We start from the raw sequence: 16,960 nt of genomic DNA, 5'->3' as shown, positions 1-16,960 counted from the left end.
AGCGTGCCAGTCTCCGGGACTGTTGGCACAGTGCTCACACCCAGGGATGCCATCAATCTAGGCTTGGCAGGATTAGATTTTGATCAGTAAATGTCAGTAAACGCTGATTTCACCGCACACAAACCAACCAAAAACTATTTCCATCCATAATAACTGAAATTTACAGATAGGCAAAGTAAGAAAGAAGCTGCTTGGAAACTTACGAGGGTTTGATGTAAGGATATTTACAATGTATATTTTGACATGCGAGGTTGAAAATTTGTGTTTTGATGGTTACAAAGCTTAACTTTTTGAATTTCAACATCTACGGTCATTAAATAATTATTGTCTGACCCCCAAGTAATTTCCCACAGCTGTAAAAATACTTAAAAATAAACATCTAGATCTGTTGAGATTTAAAATATGTATATATTGAATTCTGCCAAGCTCAAATTACTCCATTTCAGCCCTGCAAATTGGATAGGAAAGGTCCCACATCCCATCCCGCTCCTCCTTCGCAATCAGTCCTCACCGGTCCCCAGATGGTCACACAGTCCTCCAGGCTGTCTCGGAAGTTGTTGGGCTCAAAGGGGTGCCAGTAAGTGAACCGCACTGGCGTCCCATCTGACCACTCAAAATTCATCTGCAGCTTGAGGTCGTTCAGGCCAATCCAGAGCTCCTCAACATCTGCCAAGCAGAAAGGGGAAGAGCTGGTCAGAGTCCAGCTCGGGTGTCTGGGGTGAACCTCACCCTACGTAAGCACAGTAGCACTTTGGTACTAAGAGAAAACTATGCCCTCTCTGAGCATTCATGGGGCGAAATGAGCTTCTCGCACATTACAAGCCATGTTGGCTGTGAGCTGCCTGGGACAGGGACTAATTTCCTTGTTAGCTGTTTGTACAGGGTCTAGTGCCATGGGGCCCTGATCCTCAACTAAGGTTCTTAGGGGTTACAGATAAATAATAATGGTCAGAATTTCTGAGACATCCAAGGGAGTTAAGTGCCCAGTTTCCAGATCCCAAGTTCTTTTAGGCTCCTTTGAAAATCCAAGCCAATGATGATAATATTACATACAAGACAAATTCATTAAAAGAACATTGGGGTAGCGAAGTCAAACACTCAAAAGTTAGGCCATGCCAGAATTAAGGTTGTCCATACAATCTTAATTTTGGCCCCTTTGTGCGTACTCCCAAGTCTCCTCTGCTATTGTAACCCATGCCAGCTAGATTAAAGCTAACACCAGTATGCCTGCCTGCGCAGCAATCACACCCCTATTTGTGGGGTAGACATACCCTGCGTTACTTGGCTGCAACAGGACATTCTGACATGCCAAAGGTGATTCAAAACTCTGGATTAAACTCATCCTTAGAGTAGATCCATTGACTTGGGCTTGGAACATAGGACCCAGTTTGTACTCAACAAGAAGCGTACTTTCAAAAGCCCTGCCTTGGCTAATAGTGAATAAGTACTCTGCATGTCTATTCTTGTGGGGAAGGGTCTGAAAGTGCTTTACAAATGCGTCTCTGAGGTAGGTTATAGTATCACTGCACTCCATGAAAAGCAGCCACCTCTTGATGGAACGTGGTGGCTATTTAACAGTACACAGGAACATTATTACACAGCAAATTTAGGACAAGATGTGTACACTAAAACTATATCTAACAAACTGTTGGGGGAATCTTTCTCTATGCAGGTACCCAATTTGGAATCAGCCAGGGCCATCCTGATTCTTAAAAGAGTGCCAGGAGATCGTTAATAACCACTAGTGGTCCAGAGCCTCAGTTTTACATCTCGTGGAAACAATGCCATCACCAGAAGCACAGTGCTCGCCACCTTCCTCCTGGGGCGTTGGGTCAGCATTGACTCAAACAGAATGGGGCCATTCCTTTTTATTCCTTACTGAGATGAATGTATCAAATGCCAGCCATTGCCCTAGCAGATAAATGATACACTTCACACATGTTAAGTGCTTCTTGTGCGGTCTCTGATAGATTCACAAGACATCAGGGGATGATAGCACCTTCCGTCTACGGATCTCAACACCATTCACAGATTTGAATTAACTATCTTCACTATCCCAGAGTCAGAGAAGTATCCATAACCCCATTTCACAGACAGGAAAACTGAAGTGGTGGGAGGGATTTACCCATGGCCTCACAACGAGCCAGCACTGGAGCTGGGAATAGGGCCTAGTATGGACCAGATCACGATGCCGCTACTCATTCCAAGTAGTACCTTCCTCCAGTAGTAGCCTCACTGGGACCACTCATGGTGCAAGGTATATTGCAGAGAGGCAAGACTGTCCACTCAGCAAACTCAGTCACTGAGTAAGTCACTAGGGCACTCAGCAAACGCAGATTTAAATCCCTGCTCTGGCCATGGCCTCCCTGTGTGACCTTGGAGAAACCGTTTAGCCTCTCTGGACCTCAGTCCTCCATCTGTGCAATGGGATGAATAGCCCTCCCCTGCCTCACTGGGGTGTTGGGAGGACGAATGCATTAGAGTGTGAGGGGCTCAGCTGCTAGTCATGGGGGCTCTATAAGTACCTTTGGTAGATATCCCCCCTGAATACATACATGTAAAGGTCAATATGAACATGTATGTGCAGCACCGAACCATGTGCCTGTAGGTACCATGCCAGTGAAGATATGGGCTCCCCAAGCCACACACATTCCAGAAGAGCCGATCCGCAGCTCTGACCCGGGTCCCTAGCGTGTCCCCAGGTGGCAAGCGCGCAGACCTGCTTTAACCCTTACCTTGCTTGATCTGCTTGGTGACAAACTCCAGTTCGGAGAGTGTGTGGATGCTCACCAGGTCCCCGCCGCCGCGCAAGCAGATCTTCTTCGCGTCTTGCCAGCTCTTCTTCTCGCCAACCAGCCGGTAGCAGCTGGACTGGAAGGGCTGCCAGGTAGGTTCACAATCAACCTTCACCTCTGACCAGGAGTCTGCAGGGACCCAGAGCAGACTGCTGAAGAGCCTTTCGCTAACTCCCCACACTGCCCCTTCTAAGCCCGTTCTCCTCCACGGTGCTGGTGGCATCCAGCCACGTGAGTGCAGGGCCTGTGTTAGGAGCAGCAGAGCCCCCAAGCAGCAGGAGGGTCTGGAAATACACCAGAGCTGAGTTACTGAGTGGTGTTCTCGTCCATCCTCCCCGTGGAAGAAAAAGGGCGGGGCAGAGACCGTCGAATCATGGAAGTCAACGAATGGCTATGCAGGTGGTGTCAGAGAGAAGGCTTGGATTCTTTGACCATGGGACGGTGTTCCAAGAAGGAGGAGTGCTGGGCAGAGGAGGGCTCCACCTAACGAACAGGGGGAAGAGCATCTTTGCAAGCAGGCTGGCTAACCTAGTGAGGAGGGCTTTAAACTAGGTTCACTGGGGGAAGGAGAACAAAGCCCTGAGGTAAGTGGGGAAGTGGGATACTGGAAGGAAGCACAAGCAGGAGCGCGCGAGTGGGGAGGGCTCTTGCCTCATACTGAGAAAGAGGAATAATTAGTGAGTTATCTCAAGTGCCTATACACAAATGAAAGAAACCTGGGAAACAAGCAGGGAGAACTGGAAGTCCTGGCACAGTCAAGGAATTATGACGTGACTGGAATAACAGAGACTTGGTGGGATAACTCACATGACTGGAGTACTGTCATGGATGGATATAAACTGTTCAGGAAGGACAGGCAGGGCAGAAAAGGTGGGGGAGTTGCATTGTATGAAAGGGAGCAGTATAACTGCTCAGAGCTCTGATATGAAACTACAGAAAAACCTGAGAGTCTCTGGATTAAGTTTGGAAGTGTGAGCAACAAGGGTGATGTCATGGTGGGAGTCTGCTATAGACCACCGGAGCAGGGGGACGAGGCTTTCTTCCAGCAACTCACGGAAGTTACTAGATCACAGGCCCTGGTTCTCATGGGAGACTTCAATCACCCTGATATCTGCTGCGACAGCAATACAGCAGTGCACAGAAAATCCAGGAAATTTTTGGAAAGCGCAGGGGATAATCTTGACCTGCTTCTCACAAACTGGGAAGAATTAGTAGGGGAAGGAAAAGTGGATGGGAATCTGGGAGGCAGTTACCATGAGATGGTCAAGTTCAGGATCCTGACACAGGGAAGAAAGGAGAGCAGCAAAATACGGACCCTGGACTTCAGAAAAGCAGACTTTGACTCCCTCAGGGAACTGATGGGCAGGATCCCCTGGGAGAACAACATGAGGGGGAAAGGAGTCCAGGAGAGCTGGCTGTATTTTAAAGAATCCTTATTGAGGTTATAGGGACAAACCATCCTGATGTGTAGAAAGAATAGTAAATATGGCAGGCAACCAGCTTGGCTTAACAGTGAAATCCTTGCTGATCTTGAACACAAAAAAGAAGCTTACAAGAAGTGGAAGATTGGACAAATGACCAGGGAAGAGTATAAAAATATTGCTTGGGGAAGTCAGGAAGGCCAAATCACACCTGGAGGTGCAGCTAGCAAGAGATGTTAAGAGTAAGAAGAAGGGTTTCTTCAGGTATGTTAGCAACAAGAAGAAAGTCAAGGAAAATGTGGGCCCCTTCCTGAATGAGGGAGGCAACCTAGTGACAGAGGATATGGAAAAAGCTAATGTACTCAATGCTTTTTTTGCCTCTGTCTTCACGAACAAGGTCAGCTCCCAGACTACTGCACTGGGCAGCACAGCATGGGGAGGAGGTGACCAGCCCTCTGTGGAGCAATGGTCTCAAGTTGGAGTGGGGGAGGTTTAGGTTGGATATTAGGAAAAACTTTTTTCACTAGGAGGGTGGTGAAACACTGGAATGCGTTACCTAGGGAGGTGGTGGAATCTCCTTCCTTAGCAGTTTTTAAGGTCAGGCTTGACAAAGCCCTGGCTGGGATGATTTAGTTGGGCATTGGTCCTGCTCTGAGCAGGGGGTTGGACTAGATGACCTCCTGAGGTCCCTTCCAACCCTGATATTCTATGATTCTATGAGCCCTGTGGTTCCACTGTTGAGGGACAGGAAGGGGAATTGCACGGATCACTATTCCCCCAGCGACAGCCAGATTCCATCTCCAACTAGCACGCTCTCAGCAATTCCCTCTTCCCCACTCTGCGGGCCCCACTGCCAATCTCCCCATCGGAGTGCTCCATGAATTCCCCCGGGGCTGCCCCACCCCCAACTGGCATCTTTACACCAGCTCCTGGATCAACTGACTTCACAACATTTTCATGGGATCTTCCTGTAGTTTGAGAAGAGTGCTGACGTTCTACCTTCTTAGACCCCATTTTCCTACCCCCACCACGGGTGTGCAAATCAGTCAGTCCAGCTCACAGCCTGCAGGACAGTAGCGACTGAAAGCTACAGCCACGTGGCAGCTTTTTGCTGGACTATACGTAGGGCCCTATCAAATTCACAGTCCATTTTGGTAAATGTCATGGTCATAGCATTTACAGAAAAATCTGGAATTTTATGGTTTGAGATATTTAAATCTTTAATTTCACAGTGTTGTAAACATGGGGGTCCTGACGCAAAAAAGGGTCGGGGGTGGGGGAGAGTCGCAAGGCTATTGTAGGGAGCATCGTGGTGTTGCCACCCTTACTTCTGCACTGCCCTCAGAGCTGGGCGGCCGGACTGGGGCAGCTGCTGGGCAGGAACCCAGCTCTGAAGGCAGTGCAGACGTAAGGGTGGCAATACCGTGGCCCCCCTACAATAGCCAGATTTCAAGGGGGAGACCAGATTTCATGGTCCATGATGCATTTTTCACGGCCATGAATTTGGTAGGGCTCTACGTATATGCAATGCGCACGGTGGGCCACAATCAAGTTCTCAGGGGATGGATGTCCACATGGTGGTGGTGGCAGTGCATGCAATCAGCCTTGTCACATAACTTCGGTTGCTCTGTGTTTGTACAGCACCTAGCGCACTGAGGTCCTTGTCCAGGACTGGGACTCCTAGGGGCTATCACAATTCAAACAGAATTATTAAAATAGCAATAAAACAGCAGCAACATGCTGACAGCCCCATCAGAAACAGTCAGAGAAAGGCCACGCTAGTAAGAAAAAAAAAATCTCTTGTGAAAACAGAGATTTACTGAAGGGGAAAAAAAACAACTACCCACCAGATGAATAAAACATAGAAAATTGAGCGTGAAGAGAAGAGCCAGACACAGCATGGTGCATTGTCTGGTTTATTATTTCTGACACAGCACTACCAGCTAGAAGGTTGTCAGTCAGACACTGGCATTAGATAAATATTTCATGTTTGTTACAAAGCAGCCTTAGTGCGAGCTGTAGGAAAGCAGTGACAGATTCAAGCAGCTAGCTTGGCACACATCTCGGCACGCCTGCTCAGGTGGCAGGTCAGCAGCCTGGAGAATGCTTTGTACTCATCGTAAGGTGGAGAAGTGCTGAGCAGCTGGGAGACCTGACCTACATGGGGCTGAGAACTGAGTCACTCAAGATAACCATCAGCTACAAAGCAGAGGAATTTGTTAAATGATTTAGAGTGCCAGACACCAAAGAAGCCTTCTGATTGGACAGCAGTAATGTCACACCCAGAGCGATAATGCCCCGTCCTCCCCCGGAACATGATTAAAGCTCCCATTTTGCTTCTTCTAATTTCCATTTCATAATTGCACCGAGGGTCTCTAGGCTGTACCGCTCTGGGGGGAGTCAGTTCTCTTCTTGTGTGGCTGAAAGGTAGGAGGCCAAACACACCTGGGATGTGTAATCACCACCTTGCAGACATAAGGCTGTGGAGATGAAAGGGGCCTGGAGGAAGGAGAGGAAATGAGTAGCGTTTCTATGGCGCGCATTAGCATTCTGGCAGCTTTCCCCACATACTGTACCCACAGTGAAACAAGCTGAACCTGTAAGGTGATCAGCACCCTCAAACTCCAGTCATTTAAATGGGAGCTATGGGGTTCAGCCCTTCTTAGTGTCAGGCCCTAAGGTCTTATGAAGGGATGGGGCGGATTCGCCACCGCTTTGCACCATGGGTCGTCACTGACACCTGCACAGAGCAATTCCAAATGGGGGCAAAACCATGCAATATTTTAATATATCCCAACTGGAAGGGCAGAGGCTGTGGGAGAGGTGGGAAATAATCAAAAGAAACCAGTTTGGCAACTTTGGAGAGCTGTCTGGTTTGCGTGATGGGCAAAGGTTCCCACTGGCTACTGGGGCAGTTCTTGTTCCTCTGCAGGAGGGGATTGCTCATCCCTCGTCGTAGGAAGAAAAACACAAGCCGCAGTGATAGATGCAATTCTGTACTTAGGGTTCTCAGTAAGCGACCCTGGGAAGGGAAATGTGGGCGAGAGACTGGACCCAACCAGAGGTACAAGGCAGTGCAGAATCAGGCCCCATCCAGGCCTAGGATCTTAGGGTCTCATACCCAGAGGTGCTGAGCACCCTCGCTTTCTTTTTTCCTTTTTTAAAGAACCAACCAACCAGTACAGACACCTGTGCAGAGTGCGCCCAGGGGGGTTGTTTTGTTATTAAAGAAAGAAACAGAAAAGCGGGGGGGGGGGGGGAAAGAGAGAGAGAGAGAGAGATCTCTGGATACAAGTGTTGCCTTGGAGCACTGCAGCGCTGGCAGCCTCTCCAGCTCACCTGTTGTGAACGGATCGGAGGTGGCATTGGGTTTCTTCTTGCACACATAAGGCAGTGCGATGCTGCAGTCCCTGTTCTGCCAGCCCCCCGAGGACTCTGTCCGGATCACCCCACAGTTTTCTTCGCTGGGATTGTCAGGCTGGTCTACAAGCAGGAATTTGGGGGTGGGGGGCGAGAAGGGAGGAAGAACGGTAGGGAAAATACAAGCATTAAAGCCCATCCCCTGGATGAATACAGAGGAGTTCAAACAGAAACCATAGCAGAGAAGCATGGTCCATTCAGTGGACACTGCCAGATGCTTTAAAAAAAAAAAAAAAAAAAAAGGAGTAAAACCCTATCATACTGCTTTTGGAGCAATGCTATATGGCAGGGGAAATTTCTTCCTGACCCCTAAACTGGTTATCAGCTTATGCCTTGAAGCATAAGAGCCTGGGGCCTTTAAAACCTCAGCTAGTGTCCCGGCAGGTGCTATTCTTATTCAGGTAAATATGTAACCCTAAAACTTACTAGGGTCTGATTTTCTGAAGTCAGTATTGAAAATCCAGCCCCCTACACTACCTCCCCCAATAACATCCTTCCACAGCAAATGCCACAGGTTAAATACAGGCAGAGAAAAGGAAGGAGTGACTTTAAGATGTTGCCTTTAAAATTAATTGCATGTCCCTGAGGGCTTGTCTCATGGAATGCGGTAAACAGGAGCAGACAGCTGGCCTCTATTATACAGGACCATTCATTATTTTATATTCCATGGCAATCATGATGGAGTTTAGGCTGAGAGTCTGTATTAGTAATTTAGGGGTAAAGATCATTACAGGGATGCTGGAATTATCCCCAAACTAAGCCTTGTGAGCCCAGGAAATTCAGAGTTAAAGTTATGTTTCAGAGAAATCCAAACAGGGTGAGATATGGAAATACAGTTAAGGCACCCATGCTGCCTTTACTCTGCCCTGCCATGCAATAACCATAGCATTACAATTCAAGCATTTTGGTATTTGTGGTCCCAGATTAGATTAAATTAATTTTTAAGATATTCATTTTCTAGAATCTTTTCCCCCCCTTTATGGCACTCGGGGGAAATCCTGAGCCCACTGCACTCGACGGCAAAACTCCCACTGAAGTCAATGGAGCCAGGATTTCACCCCAGGAATACTGCAGTGTGAATGTTCACCTCCAGCATCAGGTTTCATGTGGCATGGAGTTCCATGGAATCATGGATTCTCACCACAGCACATGGCCCAGACTTCTCTGGTGTCAAGTGGCACACAAATCCATGGCAGCTCCTGGCCCAGGCACGCAGCTCCCTGGCATCCAGCAGCCCTGAGACCTGGTCCCCTGCACGGCACCGATGTCTCCCATTTCCTCTCAGTCCCCACGCATCACGTAGAGCAGAGAGAAGTGAGGTAATTCCACATACGGCAAAGTGCTGCTGGCACATATGCGCCAGCGAATGAGCCTGCCTGTTAAATCCTGTAGCCGCCTGGCCCATCTCTCCTTCACCTTCTGGGGCAGGATGCTGGGATTTGCACAATAGCACAACAGAGGGTCTCTACACCCCTCCCTCCTCTGCCGTGCTGCCCATGGACAGCATCTACACCTGCCTTTGTCTCCCTCCTGCTTTGAGTTCGCCAGGACCCCACCCCACAGCAGAATCCTGCTCCCCATCTGCATCACCCTTTAAATACGTACCACTCTCCCAGTTGAGGTACTTCAGGGGCGAGTTGTCTGACCACTGCCAGCCCCCGTTCATATCCAGGTCATTGAGCCCAATCCAGAGGGTGGAGCTGTAGCCCGTCAGCAGCCCTGGGACAGAGAGAGGACGATGGTGTCAGACACCTCCTGTTCTGGGAAGGCCTCACAAATAAAGCAGCTCTAGACTAGCGGGCCCCCAGCATCAACTTCGACAAAGACGGCTCCTTCCAGGCCCGGGTCCCTGGCATACAAGCTGCCACTGCACCCGGGGCTGCTTGCCCCCCCCCCCCCCCGTCGGTGGGCAGAAGAGACGACAAAGACCAGAGGCACCAAAGAGACCGAGCTCCCCCACCAGCCTGACGACCGTGTGAGTGAAACCTGCCCTCCTGCTACTACCTAGGCTGCCGATCTAGAACCTCTCCCTAAAAACATCACTCGCGCTTCTTCCCTGCTCAGAGCGCTGACGACGCCAACGGCCTCTTCCACACAGCCACCCACACGCGTAGGCAATACAACAGCAATGGCCCACGCATTAGCTGCACGGCTGCAGCCTGCCACGGGCTGTGTGCGCATCGCCTCCCCCACACGGATTGCAGCAGGAGGGACACATGCACAGCTGCGGGCAGAAGCTGCTCAAAGGGTGTCAGTCACTCCGATAGGATAAAGGGGCATATCCCTAAATCCAGGCTGCCATCTTGCTGGGTCACACAGACCCTCCAGGGAACCTGCCTGGTCTCACCTTGATGTGGTTGGCTAAACACCCATGCACCTCTCGAGGCCTCCACACACCTCGTTAAGCGAACAGGCGTACCCACCTTGGCAGGTTCTCCAGTTGCACAAACTGCTCTCTGTCAAGTTCCAGGCTACAGACGTGTCCTGCCACACCCACAAGTCTCTAAAGGGTCCCCCTTGTAAGGACCCACCCACTCACTCTCGGAAGGGGGTTAATATTGAGGTTAGTGAGCATGGGCGACAGGTAGCATAGGCAGGGGAAGGTTGTGCCTCCCCCAACAGCCTGGTGTGGCCCTGCCCACATTCTGCCCCCACATCCCCTCCTGCCTGCTTCCAGCTCCCTTCCCGCTCTTCTGTGGCCAAGAGGCTGGGGCAGGCAGGCAGGCTGGGGCTGGTGCACACAAGGCCCAGGACTGGGGGGGCTGGGGCTAGGGCCGGGGCCATGCCCTGCCTCCCAAATGTCTGGTGCTGGGACCGTGCTGTCCACCTGGCATGCTTGGTGTGCATGGGGGGGCAGTGGCCACGGGGTGTGTGTGCGCGTGCTCTGGGCGCTGGTCGGGGAGGGAGAGCGGAAGGGGCGGGGCAGGACCTCAGGCAGAGGGGCAAGGGCTAGCCTCCCCCAACAGCGCGTTCACCCGCTGCCCATGTTAGTGCACTATGGAAGACTTCCGAGAAGAGCCCAGGGCAGCGCTAGCCAACAGCTCAATGGCAGGATTATATAGCACCTTCAATTCATGTTTCCCAAAGCATCCGAGTCCAGCGCACCACTCCCACCCCGTTCTTAGAGCAACCGTCGTGCTACGGCACATCCGCACGGCCAGCCCCTGCTCGGCCTGGGGGCACCACCCCACTCAGAGCAGTGAGAACCCAGAAAAACCTAGTCCAGCCCTGCAGACAACGAGCTGATTTGCCTTACAGTGTTTTGCAGCAAGCTGGAGGCTAACGAGCACAGCGACGCTATGGTGAGCGCACGAGGACGTGTTCCAGGAGAGGGTGCTGAAGCAGTTGTAGTGTCAAGAGGCCAGGGACATCACTGCTGAACGGCCCAGCAGCCAGCACAGAGGAGAGCCCTACAGCTGCCCCTGTCCAGACAACCCTGGCAGTTGCTGGGGATGCCCTCGCTGCGGCGGAAGCAGCCTCTCCCTGCAGCGAAGCTCGCCTCAAAGGAGCGCTGGAGGCCAAGTGCCGGCACTAACTGGTGCCTCCACATCCCCTGCCAAGGAGCCTGAACCAGGGCCCCCCCTTCCATTCACCCCTTCCTTCCCCGGGCCAGCCCCGGCAGGGCAGTGCAGACTCACCGTTGATGTAGGTCTGCTCGTGGATCTCCGTGATGCTCAGCAGATTGGCTCCCTGCTGCTCGCAGCTGCTCCACGCCTCCCGCCAGGACAGGGTGGACTGGAAGTTGAACTGGTAGCAGCTGTTGGTCAGGTGATCCTTGTCCCAGAAGGTCTCGCAGTCGTTGCCTGTGGGGATTGATGGGAAGCGAGGCAGGGAGAGCCAGGGGTTAACTCTGATGTGTGCGCAGAGCTCTCTGGAGAGCCAGCGGCAGGCGGGCACATGCCTCTAACGACCTGAAGTGCAGCTCCCATTAGGCTTCCTTCTCATTACAGAGGCTGCAATTTTCTTTCAGGGACACCACAATGGCAGGCCATGCCCACTGCAGACCCAAAGGACCGGGGTGGCCTCTGGCTCTGGCCAGGTGTGAGACCATGGCAAATGCATGCAGCATAGCAGGCAGACAACTGGCCATTACTCCCTTCTCCGACCCAGGGTTACACAACATGATTAACCGTGTCCCGCACTGGGCACCTTCCTCTGCCAAGCGTCCCTCTGACTGCCCTGGGACCAGTTGGGCTGAGGAAGGGTCGCAGAATCCAGCTGGGAATGAGCTAAACCAGGTGGTGCCTCACCAATCCGTACCCTGCCCAGCACAGCGTCTGGATCTCTCCACTCGTGCTGCTCTTGGAGGAGATGCTGAGAACTGTCGACAAAGGCCGAAGGGGCCAGGGGCTAACAGTGGGAGGGCTGAAGCTGTGAAAGCTCAGGAGAAAGGGCTGGGAATACACCAGAGTCTCAGAGCCCAACGGCAAAGCACCCTCCCGCCCTGAATTAAACGCCAGGCCACACTGCCGGAGGATAAGGGGTGTGGTGGTGTTGTTCCCTGCACCTTGGCTGTGGTAGAACCTCCTCTCCAGTAAGCACAGCCGAGCTCCTTCCCTTCATCGCCAGCACGGAGCCCCCATCTGATGCCAGGCTGGTATCCCCCACAGAGCTGCATCCCTCACCCCCTCACCAGTGCCAGGCTGGTATCCCTGACACAACCCTCCGCTCTGCAATGCCAGGCTGGCATCACCCAAAGAGCAACCCGCACTTGGTGCCAGGCCAGTTATTGATGATCATAGCCCCACCCCCTTGTTGCTAAGCTTCTGGACAGGCCAATTGCCACTCACTCTTAATGGGACAGAAGCCCCATCGTTCATCTTTGCCATAATCCTGCGTGGTGGCACACCACAGATGCCCATCCTCCCGGCCTGTGCTGGTGCAATCATGGAACCACTGGTTGTCGTACTTGAAGGGGATGGTGCAGGGCTTCCCGTGGGAATTGCCTTGGATGGTGTAAATTTCTGCAGAGAGAAAGAGTGAGAAAATCCTCCCCGTAACTCGGCCTCCCTTCCTGGGGGACAGAGGGTTGCCGAGGAAAAATGCAATGCAGGGTACAGCACTGTACTCCGGCTCAGCCCCTTCTACCCACGGAAGTTCTACAGTATGGACTCTACCAGCCCTAGATTTATTATGCTCCAGCCTCGCCCCGCCACCACCCCAGCCCCAGAACTTCCTCCTTTGAGCTTTCGGAACCCTTGCGGCCCAAATCGCCACTGCTCTGTGCCTGGTGGAGTCACCACAGCAGTGCAAAGCTACTGCTGATTCACACCCACTCCACACTGGCATAAAGAATGACCCAAGATGAAGGGCAGTGGAGAATCGGGCCCTTAGACTGTGTCAACACCAGCACTTTTGTCGGTAAAACTTGTCAGTCAGGGGTGTGAAAAAACACACCCCTGACCAACATAAAGTACACCGGGAGACCTTCCAGCGGTGCAGCTGTGCCGCTGAAAGATCGCTAGTGTAGATATAGCCTTAGAAGCTGGAGTTTAATTAGGTTTTCACTGCAGGCTTTGATTTGTTTCCAAGGGTCTCAGCGGGACGGTGCTTTAAATAACATCGTCATCATCCTGTTTGCTGTTGCTTTGAGATCCTAGGAAGAAAAGATGGAAAGTTCTATGGACCATTCAGCTGCTTGTATTTCAACTCCCCTGCAGCCTTGGTACAGACTGTTCATTCGTATAGTGCACAGCTCCCTGGGAGACAATCATGTCTGTAAGTATAGACGTTTACTATATTTATGGGAGGAAAGAAAAATGATTTTAAAAACCCTTATTCGTCTTCCCCCTGGGGATTTCCCAGGCAGCCAGGCTCCTAGGCCCCTATCCTGTAATGGGACAGACCCTTGTGGAGTTGATTCAAGCCGACAGAATTGCGCAAGGGGTGTGCGCTAAGGGCCCAATCCAATTCCCATTTATGCTGGCTACAAGACAGACTCGATGCAGGATATACAGCACCTAGCACAATGGGGTCCTACTCCACAATTGGGGCTCCTAGGGGCTACCACAATACAAATACATAATCCCCATAATAAATCATAATCCTCCCTTTTGGCCCTAAAAATCTAGGAAGTCAATGAGAGTCTCTCCACTGACTTCAATGCGAAGTGGATCAGGCCCTAGCAGATATGGATGCAGGATCGGGGCTTGTGCTCTAAGCTGTTTGGGGCAAAGGCTGTTTTCCTTAACTTCGATTAACAAATAAATGATGATGATGATAAGGCTGAAGACCTAATTTCAAAGAGTAATAATGGGCACATGGCTGAATTCTTGCTGACTCTTCCATGCGCTTGTACAGCGCCAAGCACAACAGAACCCTGATCTCAGTAGGAACCTCTGGGCTCTACTATGATCATAGAACAATAGGGAAACAACCAGAGATCATGGGGACAATGTAGAACCACAGAGCCCTCCCCAGGCTTTACCAGAATAGGGGCTGGAGCACAAATCTTCATGGGTGGTATAGACACTCCACTGCCCACCGCGTGCCTGATCTCCTCTCTCGGCAGGTGCCAGGGAGAGGTTCCCTGCCTTGGCGTTCAGATACTGAGAGAGATGCTCCCCTAAGCTCCGGCAGCTCCACCTCATGTTGACGGACTCGCGGTCGCACTCGTAGGTGGCCAGTGACTGCACCGCCGCGGTGGAGTTGATACCCTGCCAGGAGACTCCGAGGCACTGCATGGTCCCGAGGTTGAAGAGTCGGTTCCGGGAGACCCATTTCCACTGCTGGGCTGGGGCGCTGACGTTGCAGGCTTTGGAGACCTTCACCAGGGTGTCCTTGGTCTCCAAGCAGCCCTGCAGCCTGCTGTTGTAGATTAGAAACACCTTGGAATCTGGAAGACAAAGAGAATAAAGACAGTGAGAAAGGATTAGGCCCTGATGTGAATGTGAGCAGCCTCTGCTGTGACACCAGCCTGGACAACAACAATTACCAGGTCCGATCAATTCCCCTGCTGCATTGTACAGCACCTAACACAGTAGGGCCCTGCTCTCAGCATGACCTCTGGGAGATACCGTAACACACACCATAACAACAGCTGGACTGTGGGTCTGCTCTGGTACGGAAGTTCCTGGAGTCATAACAGATCACACTGCTTTTCAGGACGCTCTCGGCTTGTGGTGACGGTTGTTTTTTCCTTAGCCTCTGCCTCCTAACAGGATAACGAGGAGTATTATTTTTCCACTGATTGGCATGGAAGGGTCTCCAAGTGCTTGAAAAACAATAATTAAGCTTCACAGGATGTCAGCAGGTGAGTTTTAGGTATTAGTAAAGATACAAAGATCCTGACAAAAAGGAATTTCTTCAACAGAGAAACTAAAGTGCTATTAAAACCTGAGCTTGCACTGATTGCTCTCAGTTCACTAACTGGCCCCAACAATTCAAGTGGCCTGTTAAAAGAATGTTAGGTTGCCTTCTAACAATGGATTTTAAACTTGCTCTCCACCACTGGAAGTACAGCCCAGGTCTATGGCTCAGCCAGAGGAGGTCTTCTTTAGCCAGTATGTTCAAAGCTGAAAAAATATAGCTATGCAGGGAAACACAATGGTGTTCATCACTTGTATGCACATCTGGGGCCTTGTTTAAAAAAAATATTGGAACACACACACAGTATTTTGGGGAAGGTCTCACACCACGTGACTCACGAGTTGGACCTTCCTGATGGAAAACACTTTCAGAAAGCAGAGCAAACAACTCATGCTATGCGGTGTTAGTTTTTCTTCTCTTTTCCTCATTGTTTAGGTCATGTTTGAGCTTTGATCTCTTTATGCCTTGTTTGTGGGTCTATGTTGTACATTTTTCGCTACGCTTCAGTGATTTTCAAGGGGGCCGAAGGACGTAGGGACTCAATTCAATGGGAATGGAGTGCCTAATCCCTAAATGGTTTTGATCATTTGACCATTGGGGAAATACTGGAGGGACAGAGAAGTAAAGTGAGTTGCTCAAGACCACACACGCTACAAGTAAATCTATACGGCAGTTACAGGGTGCGATCGCAGCTTGTGTAGACGTACACCAGAGCTAGCCTGGGTATCGCAGCAGTATGGGCTTGAGCGCAGACTACTGCCTGAGTAATTATCCAGGGTTCCTGGCAGATACGTACAGCCTAACAAAACTTCAAATACAGCCGCAATCACACCCCATATCAGACGTCCCTAAAGCCAGCGGCTGAGCTAGGAAGAGAACCAAGGAATACTGAACCTGCAGAAGCATCACTCTCTTAACCTAAGTGACACTTTCAGATAGTTGTGGCTTGAAACATGACAGGCCTTAGAACTCTCAGATCTAACCGAAACAAAAACTTTGTTTAGTCATCGCTAAGGCTACATTAGAATACAGCCTACCCACTCAAAACCTTGAAAGCAAGGAAATTAACTCCGGGACAAGCCTTCTGCATTCCCTGCCACTTTCCTATTGGCTACAACACCGTCAACAACACGACAACCCTCCACAAGGCTTTCACTTCCACCTCCAACAGATACTAGACAGCGCTATTTACTGCGTCTGCACTGAACTGTCACTCTACTGGCAACTTCAGATTCCTGTATATCCACAGGCCAGAGTGCCCTGGAAGGTGATCTGCCTAAAAAAATCTGCTTGCTTTGTGTTAGACTTCAGCTTTCCAGAACTGTGTGAAAATCAGTGAAAATGTGTGTTTCTCACCAGCTGATGTGTTATGGAACCACTGCTCATGCAGGTGCTCCCCCCGACCCCAGTTATAAAGGGGAAAGTGCCATGCTGATATTGTATTAATCTGCATGTGAGCAGCAACATGCGGTATAAGAGTGCAGAGTGGGGCATTTCAAATGTCTTGCAAAAGGGGCCGAAAAAACCCAAGACTTGCCAGTAAAAATTTCAAAAAGGGGTGATTTTGGAACTCTGTTCTGTTTTTATCAACTTATTTTTCATCATGAAAAAATAAATCCTACTCAAAGTTTACACTCTATGGTTAGGGTTTTCGGGAGAGGGTTTCTTATCATTTTTATAAGATTTTTACAATAATAATAAAATGTCTTTAAACTTCTATTAAACTGAAATTTCCACTCCAAATTAACTATGCTGTTGCAACCAGTGCTCCAGCATAATGAAGTTGCAAACAGCTCACAGAATTTAAATAACTTTGTTTTAAACTGACTTGCTGTTGCAAAATTTTTTTAAAATTGCTTCTGTTTTTGTAGGACTTAGATATAAATAATATTTTATGTTCCTCAAGCCGGCTCTGAAATAAATGTTATCTAACAGTCCAACTCCCAAGTAGAGGTAACACCATGAATGATATTAAAGTAAGGTCATGTCTACTGTGAAGGGGCAAGGCCAGATGGC

General features: G+C 50.3%; 1 protein-coding gene across 2 annotated transcripts in view; it reads right to left on the bottom strand.

The window, feature by feature from the left end:
- The window catches only part of MRC2 (mannose receptor C-type 2), a 108,905-nt gene that overhangs the window by 45,648 nt on the left and 46,297 nt on the right, over positions 1–16,960 (bottom strand). For both annotated transcript variants that reach the window (XM_084615842.1, XM_084615841.1), the window contains 7 exons: positions 14,064–14,471; positions 12,427–12,600; positions 11,275–11,439; positions 9,242–9,355; positions 7,556–7,699; positions 2,736–2,924; positions 512–666 (listed from right to left, as the gene is read on the bottom strand). In XM_084615842.1, the coding sequence (XP_084471968.1) occupies positions 512–666; positions 2,736–2,924; positions 7,556–7,699; positions 9,242–9,355; positions 11,275–11,439; positions 12,427–12,600; positions 14,064–14,471 (1,349 nt within the window). The remainder of the gene's footprint in view (positions 1–511; positions 667–2,735; positions 2,925–7,555; positions 7,700–9,241; positions 9,356–11,274; positions 11,440–12,426; positions 12,601–14,063; positions 14,472–16,960) is intronic.

The sequence above is a fragment of the Lepidochelys olivacea genome, assembly GCF_965140295.1.
Source record: "Lepidochelys olivacea isolate rLepOli2 genome assembly, chromosome: 27".
In the NCBI taxonomy this organism is placed as follows: Eukaryota; Metazoa; Chordata; order Testudines; family Cheloniidae; genus Lepidochelys; species Lepidochelys olivacea.
The sequence above is the reverse complement of the archived record's forward strand: the minus strand, read 5'-3'. Positions and strand labels throughout refer to the sequence as shown.